General features: G+C 41.6%; 1 protein-coding gene across 2 annotated transcripts in view; it reads right to left on the minus strand.

Annotated features, from left to right (window-relative positions):
- sppl3 (signal peptide peptidase 3) overlaps positions 1 to 25,306 on the minus strand; it is a 123,958-nt gene that overhangs the window by 50,262 nt on the left and 48,390 nt on the right. For both annotated transcript variants that reach the window (XM_055655268.1, XM_055655271.1), the window contains one exon: positions 18,532 to 18,609. In XM_055655268.1, coding sequence (XP_055511243.1) covers positions 18,532 to 18,609 — 78 coding nt within the window. The remainder of the gene's footprint in view (positions 1 to 18,531; positions 18,610 to 25,306) is intronic.

Genomic DNA, 25,306 nt, shown 5'->3' on the forward strand with positions numbered 1-25,306 from the left:
TGTGGAGTAAACCACAAAATCGTGTATCAGATGAGCATTCGCTTACTGGCATAAACTCATGTAAATCAGAATGTTATGGGCAATTTTATGCTTACAAATGGAGATTTTAGAAACAGGTGCAGGAGTTGCTTCGAGCTGCACCGCATTTATATGATCATGGCTGATCATCCAACTCAGTATCCCGTACCTGCCTTCTCTCTATACCCTCTGATCCCCTTAGCCACAAGGGCCACATCTAACTCCCTCTTAAATATAGCCAATGAACTGGCCTCAACTACCCCCTGTGGCAGAGAGTTCCAGAGATTCACCTCTGTGTGAAAAAAGTTCTTCTCATCTCGGTTTTAAAGGATTTCCCCTTATCCTTTAAGTTTTCCTCATGTCCTTGCCAAAACTCTCTTAACCTGAAAAGGCATTTTGCCAAATCTCCAAATGCTCAAGAAGCTGGACTCCAAGCACACAGTTGGGTGACAAAGCTTTGGGAGTAACTCAGCAGAACAGGCAGCATCAGACTTTAGAAGGGTCTCGACCCGAAACGTCACCCATTCCTTCTCTCTGGAGATGCTGCCTGATCCGTTGAGTTACTCCAGCACTTTGTGTCTATTAGCGGTGTAAACCAGCATCTGCAGTTCCATTCTACACACAGTCGGGTCATTTCAATTACATTCTCAGGTTTAGATTATGCAGTCAGAACCCCCCAAACACAAAGTCAGGTCCAACTGGACTTAGGGCCTTATTCAGTATGTCTACAATCTTTAAACAAAGTGATCCCTGCGAATCAAGTGGGGGACTTGTATCAAGGGAAAATGGCAAAATCATTGAAAACACATGCACAAGTCGCCGCCATTTATAAAATGTCCAAAGTCCACCCCGCGCAAGCGATGTACTGGAGAGGCTCCCGACCCAGGTATTAGGCACATGAGGGGGGTTTATAAATAATAAATCACAAGGCAAGCAAACAACATTTTGTAAATTTTCAAGAATTCCTGAGGCAAGTGGAGAACAGCATACACAGCACTGCATGAGAAGCAACAGCGACATGTGCCAAAAACATCATGTTGCATGGAAGAGGTGACTTTCCTACAGTAACGCCTACTCTAAACTGGAATGAAAACTTACATTTAATTATTGATTGAAATAAAGAAACAGGCCCTATGGCTCACTTTTGCTCAGTGGGCCATATTTTCCACCTGTTGCAGCCTGTTGCTGCCCTGTACAGAACACCTAGAAAATTTAGATGTGGCATTAAAACACGTCCAATAGCCAGGCAATTAGAGCTCATGGCAGAGATTCAAGATAAATCAGGATGTCAGGTTATCAGTTTTCCCTTTTACGCAAAAGACTGGATAAACAATGTTTTGTGGAGATAAAAAAAACTGCAGAGATACAAACTTTAATACAGTGGTCTTTACACACAGTGAAACTATTATAAGAGGAGAGTGAAAAAGAAAGCAAAGTTTGAAGGGTAAAATCCAAGACAAAGAGAATACTGTAAGTGGACAGTTGGAGATTGTAATACAAAAAAAGGTAAAAGGATGCAAGTGAATAGGAGAGAGAAAAGGAGACAGAGAAACAGATCATGAAGTAAGTGAATAAAATTGTTAAACATCTCATATCCTTTGAATTCTGAAGATGAAAGATAGTGTTAATGGCAATGAGCAGATGAGACAAAATGCAAGAGAATTAAACCATAAACTCATTTTGAAGTAGGCTGTCATTTATTTCAATTGGGCCAAAGTACTTCTCTGCGCATTAATTGATTTTAATGCAACACTTACAAGAAAGTGCACAGGTTCATAAGACTGAAGTTAGACCCTTTCCTGGTATCTGTACACGAGAGGTCTACAGTTTACCTTTATCCCTGCAGTGAAATCAATGTGATCAATGGAATTGGGCGGGCAACATGCAGATCCATACAAGATTTGCACAAGGCTTTGACAGATATCATTTCTTTGACAGCTTCCATAAGACTTTTCCCCATTAATATACGTGATTAACGTGTTAAAAAATGAATTAAATTTCTGATTGCATAAATGCTATTTCATTGGAGAGCCTAGATTTTACTAATGATGGTTGAAGGAGGAATGCTGACTCGATAGTTACATTGGACTCTTGCTATCTTAATGACAGCGTCATGAATAATGCAGTAATCCTCTGTTACCGAACTAAAATACAGGCTTAGGCTAATTCCTCACATCGTAGCTTGCAGTTTGAACTCACCACCTTCTGTTTCAGTGATGAAAACAGATACACGTGGATACACTGATTTTCCGACATTCTTGTCAGACCAACAGAGGTCACGGCCTGCGAGAGGAGTTGAACGGTACCGGAATGGTCCGCCTAGGCCATCGAGGGGCCGAGATACAGGCCTGAAAAGTCGGGCATGGAAGTCGGCTATGGGAACGGATCTGCCGGCTTTGGCCAGGCCGGAGTTCCAGAGCCCCAGCAGCAGGGGGAAAATTCGACCCACCGATCGGCCGCGGAAGTCCCAACGAGATAGAGATTGGCTGCCTCACCCAGCCTAGACATTTTCTGAGGAATTCCCGGGGGGGGGGGGGGATTGAAACTGCCAGAGTTGGCATTCTCAATCAAAACCTGCTTTAAGCCAAGGCAATGTAGATTCTGAGGCTTCACTTAAAAATTGAGGCAAAAGATTGTTAAAACTGGGTGTAATTCCTGTGAGGCTACAGTAAGCCTTTATGTAATTGTCTTTGTCAAGCTTCACTGTGCACTGCCATCTTTAATACACTTTGGATGATACCAACTACTAAAATCAAATTTTAAAAGTTGCTCGCCAACCCCTTTCTAAAGCCCAATGACCCAATAAAGCAAGATGGAAACAAAAGATAGACACAAAAAGCTGGAGTAACTCAGCGGGTTCTTCTTCAGTCCCTTGTTCAATCTGAAGTAGGGTCTGGACCCAAAACATCACCCATTCCTTCCCTCCAGAGATGCTGCCTGTCCCATTGAATTAATCCAGCTTTTCGGTTTAAACTAGTATTTACAATTCCTTCCTACACAGTTGGAAACAAATATCTTGTTACAAAATAGTATTGTACTCTCAAAATCTGAACTCACAAATACAATGATTTTAATTTTTGCATAATTTCAGCCAAGGAGTAAACTTTCAAACTGAAATATTTCACTCTCAAAATGAAATCCAAACATATCACTTTTACACGTAATACACGGTCCAGAATTGCTCTGAACGAAGATTCATTGAAATGCCAGAGTAGGTATTTTGATGGATTAACTTTGCAGTACCTTTCCCATTCAATATCATATGTTACTGTGAAAAATGCTTTCCATATTTAAATAACAAAATGCTACCAAAATAATCCTTACCCTCTCGAATGTCACACTATCAAGTTCACCCAGAGTAAATCAAAGATGTGAGCACAGTTCTAAAATGAACCGAGTCCCAAAGGGCAGTGGCGCAGCGGTAGAGTAGCTGCCGTACAGCGCCAGAGACCCGGGTTTGATCCGGACTATGGGTGCGGTCTGTACGTTCTCCCTGTGACCGCGTGGGTTTTCACCGGTTGCTCCGGTTTCCTCCCACACTCCAAAGACATACAGGTTTGTTGGCTAATTGGCTTCGGTAAAATTGTAAATTGTCCCCAGTGTGTTGGATAGTGCTAGTGTACGGGGAGATTGCTGCTCTGCGCAGACTCGGTGAGCACAAGAGCCTGTTTCCGCGCTGTGTCTCCAAAATCTGAAGTCTAATAGTCTAAATCCGTAAAGGAATAAAAGATCAAAAATATTCAAGGCGAGGATAATGCCACCAGAGGTGGAGGTGAGAAAACGCCTGAGCTACTCCAGCATTTTGTCTCGATGAATTAAAAGAGCATTGGAGTATTAAATGGAATATCATCCAACAGTCCAGATAATCTGTCATTCAGTACATATCTTCAGATCATGCGGATTAACAGTTTTACTGTCCTTATCACCTCACCTGTAGATGTGAAAGGAATGGCATGTTTAATTTTATGCCTCGGCATAGGTTTGTATAATCAGTTTAGATAGTACTTTGGCATTGGGCTTGGTTTTCTTGGCTGAGCGCTTACCCTGGTGTTATAGCACGGGCACTTTGTGTTTTAATTGTAACTTAATAACTTGACTGATAAGAGATATGGTTCTAACCAAGTTTTAACAGCTGACAACTTTAACAACTTTCTATTAAAGAAAGTGCAGCTATATCTTTGCAAGTTGATATGTCACCCCATTACATGATAGAGTGCTCCAAATTGCAGTACCTTCTATGGGGCAAACTGCGATCGTTCACTAAAACAGAAATACACAAAGTCTGAAGTTTTCTGGAAAGTCTTGCTATCAAAATTTCCGTAGAAACAGTCTTAAATTTTAATGTCAGTTTTGCATCTTGACGGCATGGATTTAAAAATAGGATTGTCTTTGTCAGTACAAATGTCTTTCATTCAGTTAATTAATTCCCCTCAATCCATTACAATGTCAATCACTTGGTATCACACTAATCTTTCACTTGCTCCATGAGCATTAATGAATTCCAGCCCAGTTAACAACAGGCCATGTCCAGGAGGGTTTCTGCAACCAAGTATCGTAATTAAATATAACTCGGCATAAATCATGCTCAACAGCGACCGAAAAGCAATCATCCGGACGGCACGGGGCGCAGCGGTAGAGCGACTGCCTCACGGCACCAGAGACCCGGCTTCGATCCTGGCCATGGGTGTTTGTCTGAACGGAGTTTGTATATTCTCCCTGTTTGACGTGTGTTTTCTCTGAGATCTTCGGTTTCCTCCCACACTCCAAAGACGTACAAGTTTGCAGGTTAAACTGGCTTGGTGTAAATTGTCCCTAGTGTGTGGGCGGTAGTGTGTGGTGCGCGGATTGCTAGCGTGTGTGGACTCGGTGATCCGAAGAGCCCATTTCCACGCTGTATCTCTGAACTAAATTAAACAAAATAAACACAAACTAAGGTAAACTGCAAAGAAGTTCCGAAATCTTTGCATTCTCTTACTTAAAGCCTAACCCTCTGTCCCATCACTTTTAGGTACAGGCTTTGACCTATGGGATTATGACAGAGGTAATCCATCTACATTTATACTCCATCTGTCTGGAGCTTTGGAGGTAGATTACACCATCCTCTTTTATCATTTCTCCACTGTCATTATGCTGGGTGCTGGATAGGATTAGATTTATCTGGTTTAATTTTTATCTATCAAATGGTAAGCAGTGAATCACCTGCAACATTTCCATTTCACGCTGTTACTTTGGCTCCACCCAAGCATTTATCGCTGGTGTTTAATTCTCATCCACACATTGGTATTGATTTATTATTGTCACATGAATGCAGATATAATGAAAAGCTTGTGTGCTATCCATCACATCAATTCACACAATACACATGTACATTCAAGGGAGGTCATGTTGCAGTTGTACAAGACGCTGGTGAGACTGCATTTAGAGTATTGTGTTCAGTTCTGGGCACCATGTTATAGGAAAGATATTGTCAAGCTTGAAAGGTTACAGAGAAGATTTACGAGGATGTTGCCAGGACTGGAGGGTCTGAGCTATAGGGTGAGGTTGAGTAGATTGGGTCTCTATTCCTTGGAGTGCAGGAGGAGGAGGAGGGGTGATGTTATAGAGGTGTATAAAATAATGAGATTTAATAGGAATCGGAGGAGTAACTTTTTCACACAAAGGATGGTGGGTGTATGGAACAAGCTGCCAGAGGAGGTAGTTGAGGCTGGGACTATCCCAATGTTTAAGAAACAGTTAGATAGGTACGTGGATAGGACAGGTTTGGAGGGATATGGACCAGGCACAGGCAGGTGGGACTAGTGTAGGTGGGACATGTTGGCCAGTGTAGGTGGGACATGTTGGCTAGTGTGGGCAAGTTGGGCTGAAGGGCCCGGTTCCACACTGTATCACTCTACGCCACTCACAAGTATAATAGGTAGTGACAAGAGAAAATGCCCAGAGTGTAGAATGTAGTGTTACAGTGTTTAATATATAGCATTAAAGTTATAGAAAAAAAAGTCCAGAGTTCACGATGTGGTGGGTTGAAAGATTGGGGCCACACCTTCTCCTATGGAGGGATTAATAACATCAGGGGAGGAAGCTGCTCTTGAATCTGGTGGTAGGTGGTTTCAAGATTTTTTTTCTTCTACCTGAAGGGGGAGGGGAGAAGAGGGGATAACTATGGTGAAAAAGGACCCAGGTTATATTGGCTGCTTTCTCAAAGCAGCTAGACATATGGATGATGGTGGGGTAGCTGGTCTGGGTTACATCCACCACTCTCTGCAATTTCTAGTAGTCTTTGGCAGCACTGTCGCCAAGGCAAGCTGTGATGCATCCTGATAGTGTAGGAAAGAACTCCAGATGCTGGTTTAAACCAAAGGTAGACACAAAATGCTGAGGTAACTCAGCGGGTCAGGCAGCATCTCTGGAGAGAAGGGACACAAAATGCTGGAGTAACTCAGCGAATCAGGCAGCATCTCTGGAGGTAATAGATAGGCGACGTTTCGGATCGGAAGCATTCATCAGACAATCGTAGGGCTGGAGAGCAGTAGGAATCGCAGAGAGGGAGCAGTGAGAGAGGGTCCTGCAGAACTTCTGTTTCCGGAGAGGAAGAGAACTTCTTCAAAGCATACCTTGAGGAGATTTCACCGTGGAGCAAGCCAAAATGTAGAAACAAAGAATTGCAGATGCTGGTTTAAAACAAAGATAGACACAGAGTGCTGGAGTAACTCAGCGGGTCAGACAGGAAATGGATAGGTGACATTTCAGGTCAGGACCCTTCTTCAGACCAAGTAGTGCCGAGTACCAAGAGCACCGATTACCATCTTCTCTCCCCCCTCCCCCCTTCTTACCCCTAACTTTGTTAGTTCTAGATTTAACTCTTCCAACATACGATAGGCTGGTCTGTCATTTTACCATGTAAGACTTGAGCTCATCCAAAACTCTGCTGCCACATCCAAATTCACAACGTCACCCATCAGTCATGTGCTCATTGATGAACTTTGGTCAAGCAACACGATGATTAAAATTCACATTCTTTCTTCTTGTTAAATCATTCTAAAGCCTCTTCTATCCTCTGCATCCGTCCGACGGAAGCCTTTTAATCATATTCAGAAATTATTGAATACGGATTATTCCCATAAACTCTAAAAATATTCTCCCTCTAAACCTGTAGTCTGAAGAAGGGTTTCGGCCCGAAACGTTGTCTACCTTCACTCCATAGATGCTGCTGCACCCGCTGAGTTTCTCCAGCTTTTTTATGTACCTCCCTCTAAACCATTTTACTTCATTCATATCCTTAAAGATGCTCTTTAGAATTTGCCTCCAACATGATTATTTACCCTAATATATAGGAAGCAACTGCAGATGCTGCTTTAAACCGAAGATAGTAGACACAAAATGCTGGTGTAACTCAGCGGGGCAGGCAGCATCGCTGGAGAGAAGAAATGGGTGATGTTTTCGGGACGGGACCCTTCTTCAGGCTCTCAACCTGAAACATCACCTATTCCATTACTCCAGAGATTCTGCCTGTCCCACTGAGTTATTCCAGCATTTTGTGTCTATTTATTCTAATGGTTCCATATTCAGTTCAGTGTCAGATTCCATTCATTATCGCGTGTGTAAAAGGCTGCGGGAAGTTGTGCTATATTAAAGGCGTGTCAAATTTTGCAATGACGACGTTCTTTTAATATAATGCACCAGAAAAATACAGTTATTGTTGATTGAAATAGGTGATAACATCTCTGGAACTTAAAGATTTAAGTGGGCTCATTAACAGCAGCAGGCCAACTAGGTTTAAAAAAAAAAGATTGTACACATGATCCATCCAAATATGATTTAAAAATGCAGCTTATGTACAAGTAATTATTTTTTTTTAAAGTAATGGAATGAAATCATGACCATGGGAAACAAAAAACAGAATGAACAAAGGGAACAAAGAATTTAATTTATTACGATTATTCTGAGTTAACCAAAAAAAAAGTGGAGTACATGGCTGAGATAAAGAAAAGCTGTGCCAACGGTTACACAATAAATCACCAGTTGTCAAATGAATTGAATAGAAACAGGCAGAGAAAGGGAATGCAAGATGAAAGGTATATGGGTTTTTCTGAAATTATAAAAGCATAAAGATCTAAAGTATGGCTTTTGCTGTTGCTCGATGGCAATGCTTGAATTTGTGAGCTAACTGCTGATCCAAAACAGACTCCTTGCTGAAATCTCATCACCAAGAAATCTCAAACAGCACTGATTTTGAATAAGATGAGTTTAGTTTTTAGTTTAATTTAGAGATAGAGCAGAATCAGGCCCTTCGGCCCACCGAGTCTGTGCTGACCAGCCATCCCCGAACACTGACGTTATCCTACACACACACACTAGGGACAATTTTCAATTATACCAAGCCAATTAATCTACAAACCTGAACGTCTTTGGAGTGTAGGAGGAGACCGAAGATCCCAGAGAAAACCCACGTAGGTCTCGGGGAGAACATACAAACTCCATACAGACAAGCACCCGTAGTCAGGAGAGGAATCCCGGTCTCTGGCGCTGTAAGGTAGCAACTCTACCGCTGCCCCAGCGTGCCGCCCAAAGATGTTAAAGAAAAGTCAAAGTAACCTCCTAAATGAACATAAAAGACCACAGATAGACACTAAATGCTGGAGTAACTCAGTGGGACAGGCAGCATCTCTGGAGAGAAAGAATGGGTAACGTTTTGGATCGAGACCTTTCTTCAGACCTCAAGTAGACACAAGGCCTCATAAGGACACATAAAAGTCCTTCAGCTATGTTAATAGCTGGACAGACTCCCTCGATTGAAAATGACTCCCTCGATTGAAAATGTCTTCAGCAAATGATAAACACATGAGCAAAAAGTACCTAAGGAGATAATCTTGTACAGTGATGGATTATTTATGACAAATACTCTTCTGAAAATGGGAAATTTTTATATTTAGTTCATAAGTTTAAGTTTATGTTTATTGGAGCAGAATTAGGCTTTTTGGCAATCAAGTCTACCCCGCTATTCAATCATGGCTGATCTATCTTTCCCTCACAACCCCATTCTCCTGCCTTCTCCCCATAAACCACAACACCCTTAAGGCGATAGAGAAACAATTCTCTCTGCATTCCCATTATCATTCAACCAATCTCATCAAAAGAGACCACAGGAAACACCATTTTCAAATTGACTGTTATTAATCATATTTATCTTGATGCAATATACTTAGAAATATTGCGGTTGCAGTAGATGCAATATGGTCGCAAGATTGTTTTCTGACAAGATGTGGTCACAATACAATAAAATACTTTGTGACAGCTTCAAAAGCAAGGGAGCTGTATCTTTGGCCTAGCATCTATTTATCCATATATTTTCCTTATTTCATCACAAAACACAAAGCAGTCATTTTGGCCCACCAAGGCTATGCCTGAAGATAGACACAAAAAGCTGGAGTAACTCAGCGGGTCAGTCAGCATCTCTGGAGAAAAGGAACAGGTGACGCTTTGGGTTGAAACCGGACGTCTTATCAGTCAATGCCTGCTCACAGAACAATGCCATTTGACCACTAATTTTCCCTATAACGTATTAGTTTCGTGCAGTTTAGAGGCACAGCGCTGAAACAGGCCTTTCGGCCCACCGAGTCCGCGCCGACCAGCCATCCCCGCACATTAACACTATTCTACACACACTAGGGCCAATTTACACAAACACCAAGCCAATTAACCTACATACCTGTGCGTCTTTGGAGTGTGGGAGGAAACCAAAGATCTCGGAGAAAACCCACGCAGTCACAGGGAGAACGTACAAACTCCGTACAGACTGCACCTGTAGTCGGGCGGGATCGAACACAGGTGTCCGGCACTGCAAGCGCTGTAAGGCAGCAACTCTACTGCTGCTCCACCGTGCCCGCCTACATTCCCATTATCTCCCTATATTCTCCCTGCATTCCCACTATCATTCAGCCAATCTCATCAAAAGAGAACAACAGAAAACATTGTTTTCAAATCGACGGTTATCCACTCATCTGGAGTCAAAATACTTTGAAATATAGAGGAAATGGAAGATGCAATCTGATCGCTAGATTGTTTTCTAACAGGATGTGGCCACAAGACTCTATACCATAAAGACACACTCAAACTGACAGCCGGTGGGACGACTGATAGAGATGTCTCACAGCCTCAGCAACCCAGGTCCAATCCTGCCCTCAGTTTCTATCAATGGGAAGTTTTACCCGTTTTCACTATGCATTCACTAAGTTGTAAGTAAAATGTCCCACTGATGTACAAGTCGATAGGTTAATTGTCCACAGTAAAGTGTCCCGAGTGTGTAGTGTGTAGGTGAGTGGGTCAATTCTGGGGGGGGGGGGGGGGTGGGGGGGGGGGGGGGGGCATTGATTGGAATGTGGAGAGAATAAAGCAGTTGTTTTAGTTGTACCTTATTTGAGCCATACAACTGTGATCATATTAAAACTATTTAAATTGTGGTAAAGGTGGTATTTTGCTTGCTTGCCTTCATTGATCAGGGTATTGAGTATGAGTTGGGTTGTCATGCTACAGCTGTACAAGATGTTGGTACGATTATCTTTGGAGTATTGTGTGCAGTTCTGGTCATTGGACTGTAGCAAGAATGTCATTACACTGGAAAGAGTGCAGAAAAGATTTGCCAGGATGTTACCAGAACTCAAGGGCTTCAGCTATAAGTAAAGGCAGGTTAGGTTTGGATTTTTTCTTTTTGAGGGCGTAGGAGGTTGAAGAGTAACTTTATAGAGGTATACCAAATAATGAAAGGCAAAGAAAGAAAAAAAATGGACACCATCTCTTTCCCAGGTAGAACTAGAGCCAGAGGTTTAAAATGAGAGGGGAACGATTTGGGAGAGAACAGAGGAGCAATTTCTTCATGTTGTGTGCATGTTAGACAGAGAGATGGTGAGGAAAACGTGAGGGATATGTATCAAATGCAGCAAGTGGTACTAGGTCGGTTAGAACACCTGGGCGGGATGCACTAAGTGGACTGAAGGGTTCTGTTTCTATGCTGTTTGACTATCATCTTGAACCAATTAGATTTTACAAGAAGAATATTCTACAGTAATGAAACAATTTCCCGTTTTCAAAAGAGCACAGGCTTTCGTCATAAATAATCCATCACCTTACAAGATTTTCTCCTTAGGTACTTTTAGCTTAAGAGTTTATCATTTGCTGACGCCATTTTCAATAGAGGGAGTCAGTTCAGGTTTATTTTTTTTAATCCAAAACTGTTATGGCAAGTATCATTATTTCTGAATTCATTAAAGACAGACACAAAGTGCTGGTGTTAACTCAGCAGGCTAGGCAGCATTTCTGGAGAAAAAGTGATGTTTTGGGTTGGGGCTCTGCTTCAGACTAAAAGTAGGGGTGAGCAGAGGATGAGGGCGAGTGGGGGTGGGGGTGGGCGGGAAGAAATGGAGGAGAGAAAAGACCAGGATTGATGAGAATTTGTGACTTTAGCTCTGGGTACCCCGTTACAACAGCAATGCCTCACATTTTGCCACACATTGAAATTGCAACACAAAACATCTCAAGGAATCGAAACCAGTGTTAATTTTCAATTTACCCCCTTGAAACCCTTTGAATTACATTTTTCTCCCTCCGACCGTCCCAAAATAGCTCTGATCAAAGTTGTTAATGATATCTAATGTGATTGTGTCAAATGTAAACAAGATGTTCTTGACACTCCTGTGTAGTAGTCTGCTGCCTTTGACAAGGCTCCTTAGCAACACTCAGAACCATAGCATCGGCTTCCACATGTTTGGCAATAGGCTTTAGTTCATTACATGATTTTCAGTATCTCAGCCACACTACCCCTTAACCAAGCAAACATCTCAGCCTTTAAATAACCGCAATGTTTAGTTTTTTGTTTAGTTTAGAGATACAGCGCGGAAACAAGCTCTTTGGCCCACCGAGTCTGCGCCACCCAACAATCCCCACGCATTAACACTATCCTACACGCTAATGACAACTTACAATTATACCGAAGCCAATTAGCCTACAAACATGTATGTCTTTTGGAGTGTGGGAGGAAACCGGAGCTCCTGGAGAAAACCCGCACAGGTCATGGGAGAACATACCAACTCCGTACAGACAAGCACCCGTAGTAAGGATCGAACCCAGGTCTCTGGCGCTGTAAGGCAGCAACTCTACCGCTGCGCCACCATGCCCCATAACCAATGGACAATAGGTGCAGGAGTAGGCCATTTGGCCCTTCGAGTAGCCCAGTCGGCCATTCAGGTGAACAGAAATACCTTTCAATTCACGGTCAGGAAGACCAATGCCAATATCCTCAGACCAGTCACAAATTCTGTTCACTAGCACTGGCTCTATTTTCTTTGGTAACCATTTACCCAGTACTTCTTATCAAACCCCTTTAATTCTAGGTTTACGGGTGAAATAAATTTGGAATTATCATTGGTTTGGACCCATTTTGTTTTGTGTTGCAATTTCAACTTGTGGCTATATATGTGAGCTATTGCTGTTGTAACTGGGTGTACAGAGCCAAATTAATGAAGATATGCTGATCTTTGCCATATAGTTCGTGATTTTTTTACTAAAGCTGAAGTGGACTATTCACAGTTTTAGCATTACATCAGAGTCCCAAGTTAAATTTGGATTTTGTATCTGTGCCAACTCTAAAAGAAGCCTATAAAGGAAACTCCTTAACATTCACCAACTCCAACTTTGCTTCACCTTGTCTACTGCCAAAGCCCTCATTCATGTCCACTAATGGCCAGACCTGCCTATTTCAACACACATCTGGTTGGCCTTCCTTATTTTATTTTCCTTTAAGGAATCCAAAATCCTGTTGGTATGAGGGGGGGGGGGACCCTCATTGAAACTTACCGAATAGTGAAAGGCCTGGATAGAGTGAATGTGGAGAGGATGTTTCCACTAGTCGGAGATTCTAGGACCAGAGGCCATAGCCTCAGAATAACAGGACATACCTTCAGAAAGGAGATAAGGAGGACAGTCAGAGGGCGGTGGGTCTGTGGAATTCATTGCCACAGATGGCTGTGGAGGCCAGGTTATGTGGAGAAGGCAGAAGGCAGAAAGCAGGTGAATGGGGTCGAGATGGAGAGATAGATCAGCCCTGATTGAATGGCGGAGTAGACTTGATGGGTTGAATAGCCTAATTCTGCTCCTAGAACTTATGAACATGGTGTCTAAAGCCTCACCAGGTCCTTTGGTTACCATGGTAAGTTCCAGTTCTTTTATTATTTATGACACAGAAAATAGAAACAAGATGAGCTTTAGGATCTTTTTATATTCTGAGTGGGGGGAGGGTGGCAGACAAGAGAGATACTCCTGCTTCAGCAAAATCAATCTGCCTTCATTGCCTGGTTGACATGCTGGAGCCACAAATCCACCGGCAGACCCATATATGTTGGCAAAAGACAGCACAGAGAGGGGCAGCTGAGGTGTGGACGGGTGGGCAGAGGGTTTGGTGGGAAGAGTGAGCGAACTGAAAGGATGCATGAAAGAGGATGGAGAGTGATGGAAAGCACAGGGATAAAATACCCCTCCGCGCCACGTGCACATGGCCAGTGTGCGTGCCGTCCAAGTCAGTGTGCAGTGTGTGTGTGTGTGTGTGCGCACTATGTATCATTAACCCAAGGCCTTTATCTGTACAATCCATGCAGCACCTAGTTAATGGCTGCCCCATGTTAAAACACACACACACACTCTCAACTTTCAATGCACAAAACTGGAGTGGACGCAAGTCATCCTCAATCATTTTTGCACATCATCCTATCACTCGGACAATGGCTTTTTATCATATTTCTTAACAGCGTTAAGGGCAGCACGGTGGCGCAGTGGTAGAGTTGCTACCTTACAGCGCCAGAGACCTGGGTTTGACCCTGATTACAGGTGCTTGTCTGTACGGAGTTTGTACTTTCTCCCTGTGACCTGCGTGGGGTTTCTTCGAGATCTTCAGTTTCCTCCCACACTCCAAAGACGTACAGGTTTGTATAAAAGTTAATGTCCCCAGTGTCTGTAGGATAGTGTTAATGTGCAGGGATCGCTGGTCAGTGCGTACTCGGGCTGAAGGGCCTGTTTCCGCGCTGTATCTCTAAACTAAAAATAAACTAAAAGCATATTCAATGGCTGAGCATTAAATTTGTGTTCATTGTCAACAAACTTAGTGGAAGTTTAATTTTCTTGTACATTACAGGCATCATATACAAACGGAGGTAGACACAAAATGCTGGTGTAACTGAGCGGGACAGGCATTATCTCTGGAGAGAAGGAATGGGTGATGTTTTGGGGCGAGACCCTTCTTCAGACTGATCATATAAAAGCGAATGGGTACCAATTCCTGAAATACGTTTACAAGCGTAAATGTGTTGTGTGGAGACCACTCTTTGCTCAAAAAATGAAGAGCCACTCAGGGAATGATAATGGATAATTGATCTTTAGATCCAATCCTCCAGCCACAAGTTAATACAGAATACAAACACTGCCAGCTTAACAGGATCAGGACACATTTCAGTTAAATCTGGATAATAACATTGTGAAAGAATGAAGAATGCTCAAAAGCAATATATTTTATACGGCTCACAAGATACCCCTGGGAATGAGCCGAAAAAAAGATAGAAAGATCCTTAATATGTTTTCTAGATATGTACATACAAGTCAAAAGCTGTTCAAAGTACAAATATCCAGTTGTAGTTACCGGCTGACACAGCTACTTGCAACACCATAGCTGCCCAGATAAACTTTCAAGTTTTGCGAGCAGTCACCGAGCAAAGGTAGATTTTATGACAAAGTGAAACAACATTTGACCGTAGTCAGGATCGAATCGGGGTCCCTGGCACTGTACGGCAGCCACTCTATTGTTGCGCCACTGTGCCAATGTGCGTTTCTCACTGTAAATATTTTGCTACTAATCTGTTGCTTGTTGCAAATATCTTGGGGATGGCCCTAGTGCTGAGATTTTATAAGAATGAAGAAAGCCTGCAAGGTGCTACATATTTATAGTGCCATATTTGAATGCACTGGATATCGGCATTGTTTCTACAGCTACCAGAGAGATTGAAAACACCATAACGTGGCAAAGTGACAAGCCACATTTTTTCAAAAAGTAAAACAAAATGAGAGTTTTTAGGCAATGCATGCCAATTAGTTTGGTAGATTGTGCAAAAAGGAACTGTAGATGCTGGTTTAAACCGAAGATAGACACAAAAGGTTGGAGTAACTCAGTGGGTCAGACAGCATCTCTGGAGAAAAGGAATAGATGACATTTCTGTTCGAGACCCTTCTTCAGACTGACACGAGATTATTCTGAGATTGAGAGTGCTGGGAGAATTAGGAGGAGACAGAATAGGAGCAATTGAATGAACACATATCGGCACAGGGCAGCACAGTGAGAGAATTGCTGCCTTAGTGCCGGAGATCCTGACAATGGATGCTTGTCTGTACGGAATGTGTACATTCTCCCTTGGACCACATGGGTTTTCTCTGGATGCTCTGGTTTCCTCTCACACTCCAAAGACGTGCAGGTTTGTAGGTCAATTGGCTTACTTAAATTGTAAACTGTCCCTAATGTGTAGGAAAGTGCTAGTGTACGGGGTAATCACTGGATAACATGGACTCGATGGTCCGAAGGGACTGTTTACATGATATATCGTTAAAGACTTGTGTAAATTAAGCCTTGAAGTCGTTCATTTATTATCATTTCTGCTTTAAACTGCAAAACTTAAAAATCTGTAAAGCTGGAGGGAGATATACAAATCATCCAGCAGCACATAGTACAATCTACATGTCGTGTAAAGGATCCTTGTCTTTCACTACTGCTTTTTGACATTGGGCAGGAAATATATTTTTCCAATTATATACTTTGCAACGACCAACTACTGGAGAAACCGATCATGCGGAGAAATTACCAATGCCCAAATCTGAAAGATGAAAGGGCATTTCTATAAAAACGTCCACTACACTTTTCCCAGTCCAAAAAAAAGTTCAAATAATTTGTATTACATGAAAGTAAAATACATGACTTAACAGTGCTGGAAAAGGCCATTCATAAATAAAGGAAGTGGAAATGGAACAGATCAGTTCTAAAATAAATATTTGTCACCCGGTCGGTCTGCAGTAATATTGAATGATTTAATAAAGAAAACTTGGAAATGTTTGACATTTGATTGATTGCAGTGCCAAGATCATTGAAAATGGTAGGTTTAAAATTAAGAGTCCGTATATTCTGCTCATGGTTTATGGTGTCACCAAGCCGTACGGCTCAGAAACAGGCCCTTCAGCCCACCTTGTTCATGCCGACCAAGTTGGCAAACTGGGTTAATCCCACCGGCCTGCATTTGGCCAATAACCCTCTAAACCGTTCCTATCCATACATCTGTCCAAATGTCTTTCAAAAGTCATAATTGCGTCTGTTTCTGTAGATTCCTCCGGCAGCTTTTTCCAGATGCGGACTAGCCTCCAAGTGAAAAAATGTGTAGGAAGGAACTGCAGATGCTGGTTTAAACCAAAGATAGACACAAAATGCTGGAGTAACTGAGCGGGACAGGCAGCATCTCTGGAGTGGGTGACGTTTCGGGTCAGATTATGGATTTTTTTCCTCTCTCAACCTCCACCATTCTTTCCGCCTGGTCCCACTCCAAGCCTTTCAGATCATCCTTGAAACTCTCATCAACCAGGCTTTTGGTATTTGGCTGTAATTTTTGCTCGATAAAGCTTCTTGAGATATTTGGCAATATAACCCCCCCCCCCCCCCCCCCCCCCCCCCCCCCCCCGGGTTTACAAATATCCAATTTAAGGACACCCGTATAAATCTCTCATAAGTACGACTAAATTCAAAGGAGAAGTAGTCTAATGGAAAGGAAATGTTTACAGATAACCTTCCTGCAGTAATCAGACACTATTGTCTCTTAAGCACATATCCTTACAGTTTCACTGTGGGAGGCCACTTAAGAGTGTTGTTTTGTAAATTGACAAGCATTTGCATCTATTCTTGTTTGTGCAATGATACGCTATTAAACATTGCATCATCCAGTGATACTCCAAGGCCCATCAAAACTAGCCACTGTGCGTGGTACTTCCTGCTTCTGTATCATTGAAACTACACCAGGGAAGCCAATAAATACACGGTCATGCTAATTGTCTTTAATCATCACCATCCATCACAGTACGGTGGTGCATGGTTATTATACCGTGTGATTTTGCGTCCATTCCAACTCATGCATAAAACAGACTGATGGATGTCGGTTAAAATGGCACCCATTCCCAGCTTGCTGGCAGGCTGTATGTAAAATGAAAAGCAAAGACATCTACAGATGCTGGAAAGTGAACAGAAAACCTGAAAAACTGGAAATATTCAACAGCCCAGGCCACATATCCAATCCACCCACTGTCCATTTACCAGGCGGTGCCCAGTGTTAATGCAAGATTAGAAATGGAACGCACACAGACTGGAAAAGTCAATAGAGGAACAGGATATGAATGCGCACAATTTTCTGATTATGAGGACGAGGTCTAGAGTAAAACTGCTGGAAGTTGAAGGACACAAGTCAAAGGGGGAAAAAGAACAGCCTTTTAAAAAAATATTTTTCTATATTAGTTTTGCGACATAAATTACAAAAAAAATGGAAACATGAGGGGCCAGGGAAGACAATAAACAAAAAAATGTAAACAGTAAAGCAAAGCATTACAAGTTCCATTCTTAAACATCAAGTTCCATTCTTAAACATCAATTCACAATAAATATTCTATTGCCCACTTGCACAATATTTTTTTTAATGCACAACCCGCTTCATTCTTTTAGAAACCCTTCAATGAATTTAGTTTAGTTTAGAGATACAGCACGGAAACAGGCCCTTTGGCCCACTGGTTCCACGTCACTCAGCCATCCCCGCACATTAACACTATCCTCCACCCACTAGGGCCAAATTTTTACATTTGCCAAGCCAATTAACCTACAAACCTGTACGTCTTTGGAGTGTGGGAGGAAACCAAAAATCTCGGAGAAAACCCATGCAGGTCACAGGGATCAAGATCAAGAGAGTTTATTGTCCTATCTGGGACACATGACAATGAAACTCCGTACAGACAGCACCCGTAGTCAGGATCGAGCCCGGGTCTCCGGCACAAGTGTGGCTCAGGCTGAAATACTTTCTAGTTTTTCCTCTACATCCTATTGACAAAACATGGTCATTCAGCCCAGCAAATCTATGCTAGATATACGAACATTCACACAAGTCCCCCCTCCCCATTTTTCTCTGTAAGATATTGTGTCCCTCTAGTAAAATTGACCATCAACGTGTTCCTAATTATTGTCCCATCTTACCATCACTGGGGGTGATTTTACATGCCAACATATCTTAAGAATGTGGAAGGAAAGGAGCATTTGGGGAAGCCCATGTGGTCAATGGTCCCTCTGTTATTCCCACAGATCCCTTCTCACTAGAATTCACACACCGGCACTCTGTAATAGCCACACGTCACACAATTTCCCCAAATATATCACCCCCCCACCCCCAAAGTCAATAAGACACATACCTGAAACTTCCATAGACAATGAGTAGAATTGAGATGAGGAAAGTAGATACTTGACTGGAATCCACAAGGGAATAAGCCCTGAAGAAGAAAATAAAATTCAGATTATTATGTTATGAAAAAGTATAAGCCACATTATTAGTCCATTCTTCATTATTACAAACAAATCCCACAACTCCCTTGCCAACAACATAGGGGAAGTATTTCCATCAGAAAGACTGTTCAAGAAGCTCACCACTTTCTACTTGAGGACAATTAATGCGATTCATGCCTGTAAGACCTTGTCCCTTAAATTAAGTACTCAAATATTCTTACTTCAGTAATCTATGTACGCTTCCAGTGTGCCGAATCTACTGGCCAGTTCAGCCATACCTGAAAGGGAAATGCAATGTCTGAGGTGGTTTCTGCAAATCGTGCAGGTTGATTAGGGTGTCAGAGGTTACGGGGAGAAGGCAGGAGAACGGGGTTAGGAGGGAGAGATAGATCAGCCGATTGAATGGCGGAGTCGACTTGATGGACCGAATGGCCTAATTCTACTCCTATTCCTTATGACCTTAGACACAAAATGCTGGAGTAACTCAGCATCTCTGGAGAGAAGGAATGGGTGACGTTTCAGGTCGAGACCTTTCTTCAGGCTGAGAGTCGGGGGAGAGGAACTGGGTGATATGGAAGGGTAAGATGTGAAAATGACAGATCAGAGCAGACGATGATCAAGGAAATGTAGAACGATCATTGTTGGCTGAGGGGAAGTTTCTGCAAAGTTAACTGACTAGAGCAGTAACTGGAATCCTTGGGCAAATAGATACACACTATTCATCAATCCCGATTACCTAATTGCTGGTGAATGACGAGGCCACACCAAATTGTTCAGTTAAGGCATACCCAGACTGATTTGCACAAGGAAGTCTCAGACATGAATAAGAATTGTTATGCAGATGAGTCATGATTCAGTGGTAGCACACACATATTTAGGTTAAACGGTTGCAAGTTCAAGCTCGGTCCAACTCAACATAGGTGTTGGAAGGTACTGCAGATGCTGGTTTACACCAAAGATAGACTCAAAATGCTGGAGTACCACAGGTCAGACAACATCTCTGGAGAAAGGGAATAGGTGACGTTTCGTGTCGAGATCCTTCTTCAGACATTGGTGCTCTTTAAACCAAAAAACCTTTCTTCTTTCACGTTGTTGCAAAATATATTAAAAATCAGTGACCAATCAGTGTTCCAGCTAACAGAATTTCCTCACCCAAAAAGATTAAATTGGTGACTTATCTCATTGATACTCTAAAGATCTTGCAGTGCCTAAATTAACGGCCACATTTTCCTGAATTAAAAAAAAAAAAATTCTTATGAAGCAGTCCTCCAAATACAAAAGACTCTACTTGTCACAAAAATTGGGAATCAACGCCAATCTTCCATCAATTTATCCTCAGCGAAGTGCATGTGTGTATGAATATAGTGATTGTCGATCCCTCCAAAAGAGGCAGTCTTGCTTAAATCTTAAATAGTAAACAGTGTAGAAATTTCCCGTTGTTTAGGCCATAATGTCAAAAATAAAAAAAGTCTGAAAACTTTAAATAGAGACTACTGTTGTTAATGAGAAATCCATTATTAAAAAAAAATGTTTAAAGAGAAAAAAAAATAATATTCAGAGAACAAATCAAACCTTTATAGGCTCCAAACCTGAATTAATTCATGCAACATGCAAAATGCACAAATTGGTATCTTGAAAACCTCAGTTCCCAATGCTGAATTGCTAATTGCATCTAATCTTACCTTATCCAACCAATCTTAAAAAATTCATCATATCCTCTACACGTCACACAAAACTATTGATTGGAGCGAAGAAGTAAAAAAAATTTTTTTTTAAATCAGAGAATGACCAGGTAAGAATTTTACTGTATTCCTGTCAATTTACTGAAAAGCTGAATAATCTGATCAACAGTGTTGTTAAAAAAATGCCCAGAGTAATCTTTTAATCCTTCATTGTTTTTAGTGGCAGAAAGTGATTTGTTTAAAGTACTTTTCCATATAAATCATTGTAGTATTTATTCCAAACTTGTGTACTTTCAATTAAAGACAAACTCTCAATTATTTTTGACAATAGATGGTAAAAGTGCATGTCAGGAAATAGTCCAAAATGGAATAGGCGAGCCCAATTGCAAATACTGTAACTCCCATGCAAGTCCTAAAAATGTGTATCAAATTCATCAAATAATAGTTTTTTCCCCTTGGTTTCTTCCCTTGATCCTTCCGGGCCCCACAGTTTACCCAAAGAACTACGGTTAATTGATGTGCGTTAAATGTAATTAGCTTGTGGTATAAAACACTTATGGAGACACAGAAACTAAAGATGACCAAGCGATATGGAGGCAGAAGTTGAGTTGCATTCCAAGCAAACACGCAGCATTGCAATTGTGTAATGCGAAGTCGCATTGTGGGCGCATGCATCAAGAAACAAAAAGGTTAAAAAAAGTAAATTTTTAGTCTATTGATTTACTCCCCTCACCTCCCATTCTCGCGCAGATTTCATTCCATATCTCAAATTTTGGTTAGCGATTTGTGAAGTTTACAAGGTCAAATTTCCGTCACCCGAACAGCCACAACGTGGCGATTGCCTCTTAACACTTTACACATTTGCTTGCCTCAAGAAACTATGCTCCTGCATTTAAAATACAGTAAATTGAACATCACAAATTGTGCAATAATCAAGGCAACTGCATGTGTATAATAATATTGTCACTCCACTTTCAGTCAAGTATCATGAATCTTGTTCAGTGTAATGAGATTTTAATTGTTTTTGTGTCAGAGATACAGCGCGGAAACAGGTCCTTCAGCCCATGCGGACCAGCGATCCATGCACACTACGGACAATTTACAAACTTTACGTAAGCCAATTAACCTACAAACCTGTATGTCTTTGGAGTGTGGGAGGAAACTGGAGCACCTGGATAAAACCCACGCAGTCACGGAAAGAATGTACAAACTCTGTACAGACAACCCCGGTAGTCAGCATCGAACCTGGGTCTCTGGCGCTGTAAGGCAGCAACTGTACCACTGCCCCGCCGTGCCACCCCAATAGTTTATAGTTAATTTTTAGGATAATCGGCTTTGGTAAAAATTGTAAATTGTCCTTGTGTGGGATAGTGCTAGTGTGCTTGGATCACTGGTTGTTGCACTCAGTGAGCCGAAGAGCCTGTTTCCACACTGCATCTCTAAACTAAACTAACTCACCTTCACACTCTGCCCTAATATCATTCTGTTAATCTTAATATCTTATGAAGTAAGATTTTGATTTAAAATAATATAATTTGTTTCTTATGGCTCCTCTTGCAATCTTGTGTCACAAGCCAGTCTTTAGTTGATTACATTTGCTCCACATGATAACAAGAATCAATTGAGAGCACTGAACACTGAACCAGATGAATAAATCCTGCTGAATTTTCCGTTGTGAGTTAGGACGGCCCAGTGGTGCAGCGGTAGGGTTGCTGCCTTACAGTGCCATAGACCCGGATTCGAGCCTAATAACGGATGTTGTCTGTATGGAATTTATACTTTCTCCTTATGACTGCCTGTGTTTTCTTCTGGTGCTCTGGTTTTCTCCCACACTCCAAAGACATGCAGTTTTCTAGGTTTATTGACTTATTGACTTAAAATTGTGTCTAGTGTGTAAGACAAAACCAATGTGCGGGTGATTGTTGGTCGGCGCGGGTTCAGTTGGCCGAAGGGCCTGTTTCCACGCTGTGTTGCAAAACTAAACCAAACTGAAAAGGTGACAGGTCAGGCAACATTAAACCTGCATTGCAATTGAATCCATGATCCAAAATTAACCAAATCACAGGTCGAATTGCTCCAGTACAGTTACAACTGCAGCATCTAACCAACAATATGGAAAACCACCACAGATATGTCCTGGTCATAAAGCAGGGCAAATTCAATCCAATTAATTACTGCCCAATCAGTCTATGCTCAAATATCAAAGCGATGGAAGTTGTCTCAACACTTTCAAATTATTCATTAATAATCCAGTCCCGAATCCAGAGTTTTGGAATTTGTCAGTCGCTCAGCTACATGCCTCTTCACAGCCTTAGTTCCTTGTTCCGCCCTCGGATCAAGTTCCAGACGTGCAGCGAGTGCAATTATTCTTGAAGTCAAGGGAGGATATGAGCAAATTAGACATTAAGGAGCCCTGGTGGTACAGAAATCAATAGGCATTAAGGGAAAAAAAGACTCTAACCATTGTAGTCAGATTTTACCAAAGGAAGATGGTTGTTGCTTTTGGAGGTCATTAATTCCATGTCCAGGCTATCAATGCTGGCATTCTTGAGGGCAACGCCCCAAACCCAACTATCTTTGGTTGTGTCATCAATGACCAATCCTCTATCGTAAGCACAGAAGTGGGAAACATCACCCATACCTTCTCTCCAGAGATGCTGCCTGACCCACTGAGTTACTCCAGCATTTTGTATCGGTGTAAACCTGCATCTGCAGTTCCTTCCTACACTTATCTAATAGCACAGTCACAAAGCCACAATGTCTATTACCAAGATGGATAAGGGCAGCAGGCTCATGAGAACATCACCACTTGCAGGCACCTCTAGAAGCTGTACATCCTCCTAGCTTTACAGATGTATTCGCAGATTTTTTTCTTTATCAGTGGTTCCAATTCCTGACCACCATTATCCCCAAATACTACAGCAGTTCTTCAAAAGTAGTAAATGCAGGGCTTACAACACCAGACCCAGGAACAGATTCCTCCTCGTATGTCATCGGGCTTCTGAACAGTCCTTACATAAACAAGGATATTGTCCAAATCACCGTTACCTCATTGCAGACATTGTACTTTATCTACGGAATTGGTGCGCTACAATGCTGTGAACAATATTCAAGCTTTTAAGCTTCCTAAAAACTGAATTATTAAAATAGCTACAAATGAACCAAGTAGATTTAAATTAGTACTGACAACTTTATTGAAAATAATTGTTCAAATAAATGAACCATAATAGCTCTTCAAAAATCATCATGTTGAACTCTTGAGTCACAAAAACAAATGACCCTAACTAACCAATGATCAATCTGGGAACTCAACGATATATTCAGTAGAAATCACACCAAACTAAGTATCATTATGGGATTAAACAAGAATAATGCTTATTGAGATAGACAGATAGTTCAAAGTTTGGTCAAAGAGGTAAAGGGGTAGGAAATATGGGAAAGTTTAGAAAGGAAAGAAACTCCAGTTTCTGAAGGCACAGTTACCAAAAGAGGAACGATTAATATCAGGGATATACAATGTCAGAATTTCAGAAGCAGAAAGATCTTGAAGCTATGGCTTTATTAGATGGATAGCAAATATAAGTCAGCATGCACAGGGCTAAGGATTAAAATGGTGTGTAATAGGTAACTTTGGATGTGCTCAGGCTAAGCGAGTATGCTAGATGAGAGTTTGACCATGAGGTACTGCAATGGATCAGTCCACAGGCAACTGAACCATTCTACCAACAACTAGAGACCAGTCTTGAACTACTATTTACCTCAGTGGGGACCCTCAGACTATCTTTGATGGCCTTTACTGGTTTTACTTTGCACTAAACTTTACCCACATTATTCCCTTTATCATGTATCTGTACACTGTGGATGGCTCAATTGTAATCATGTACTGTCTTTCCGCTGACTGGTTAGCACACTGTAAAAGCTTTTCACTGCACCTCGGTAGATGTGACAATAAACTCAACTCGAGCAACACCACTCAGAACTGGTTTTCTCTCCAATATGAATAAATTTAAAGCACAGAAAAAATCTTTTTTTTTTTAAATATTAAAAAAAATTTGATGAATAACCTCGAAAGCTAACGTTCAAAATCATGTAGATTAGAAAGAAAATGAAGATTTATTTAGCCAAATTAAAATTAATGATATATTGGTATGCATTTCACATCCTTTATGCAGTCAAAGTCTATCCCCATCTTGATCGAAGAAACAATTCACCATTGTTTTGAAGCCCATAAATTAGAGGCATAATTAGAATTTCTTCATTATGTATTCCAACCAAATAAAGTTTAGCTTTTGTTTAAAATGTTTGTATTTTGTAACGTCAGAATGTTCTGACTGAAGCCCATAAAACAAAAGCCATGTTACTACTTGAATTGGTACAACGTCCTAGTATTCTCCAGGAATTTTGTGTATGTTTCAAATTCCAATATAACGTCATGGCTTCAATGGCTGGATTTTTTTATTTTTTATTTATTTAATTATTACTACAAAAAGTCCTCATTTTCCTTTCTTGTTCAAGTGGGCGGCACAGTGGAGCAGCGGTAGAGTTGCTGCCTTACAGCTCCAAAGACCCGGGTTCAAGCCTGACTACGGGTGCTGTCTGCGTGGAGTTTGTACGTTCTCCCCGTGACCTGTGTGGGCTTTTGCCAGGTGCACCGGTTTCCTCCCATACTCCAAAGATGTACAGGTTTGTAGGTTCATTGGCTTCGGTAAAATTGTCCCCTAGTGTGTAGGATAGTGTTAAGGGACGGGGTGATCACTTGTCGGCACGGATTTGGTGGGCTAATGGGACTGTTTCTGCGCTGTATCTCTAAAGTTTAAAGTGCATTGTTGGTATATTCCATCACAAATGTTACAACAGTAGCTTGGGAATCCGGGATGGTTGGAAGGAATTGGGCCATCTATAATTAATCGCAGAAATAGCAGGGTTTGCCATTGCAGTTAGCCTGCCGCTGTTGAAAACTACAGACATGATAAAAGGAATGGATCAACTGTTGTCTGCAATA

This window comes from Leucoraja erinacea, chromosome 25 (genome assembly GCF_028641065.1).
Source record: "Leucoraja erinacea ecotype New England chromosome 25, Leri_hhj_1, whole genome shotgun sequence".
NCBI lineage: Eukaryota > Metazoa > Chordata > Chondrichthyes > Rajiformes > Rajidae > Leucoraja > Leucoraja erinaceus.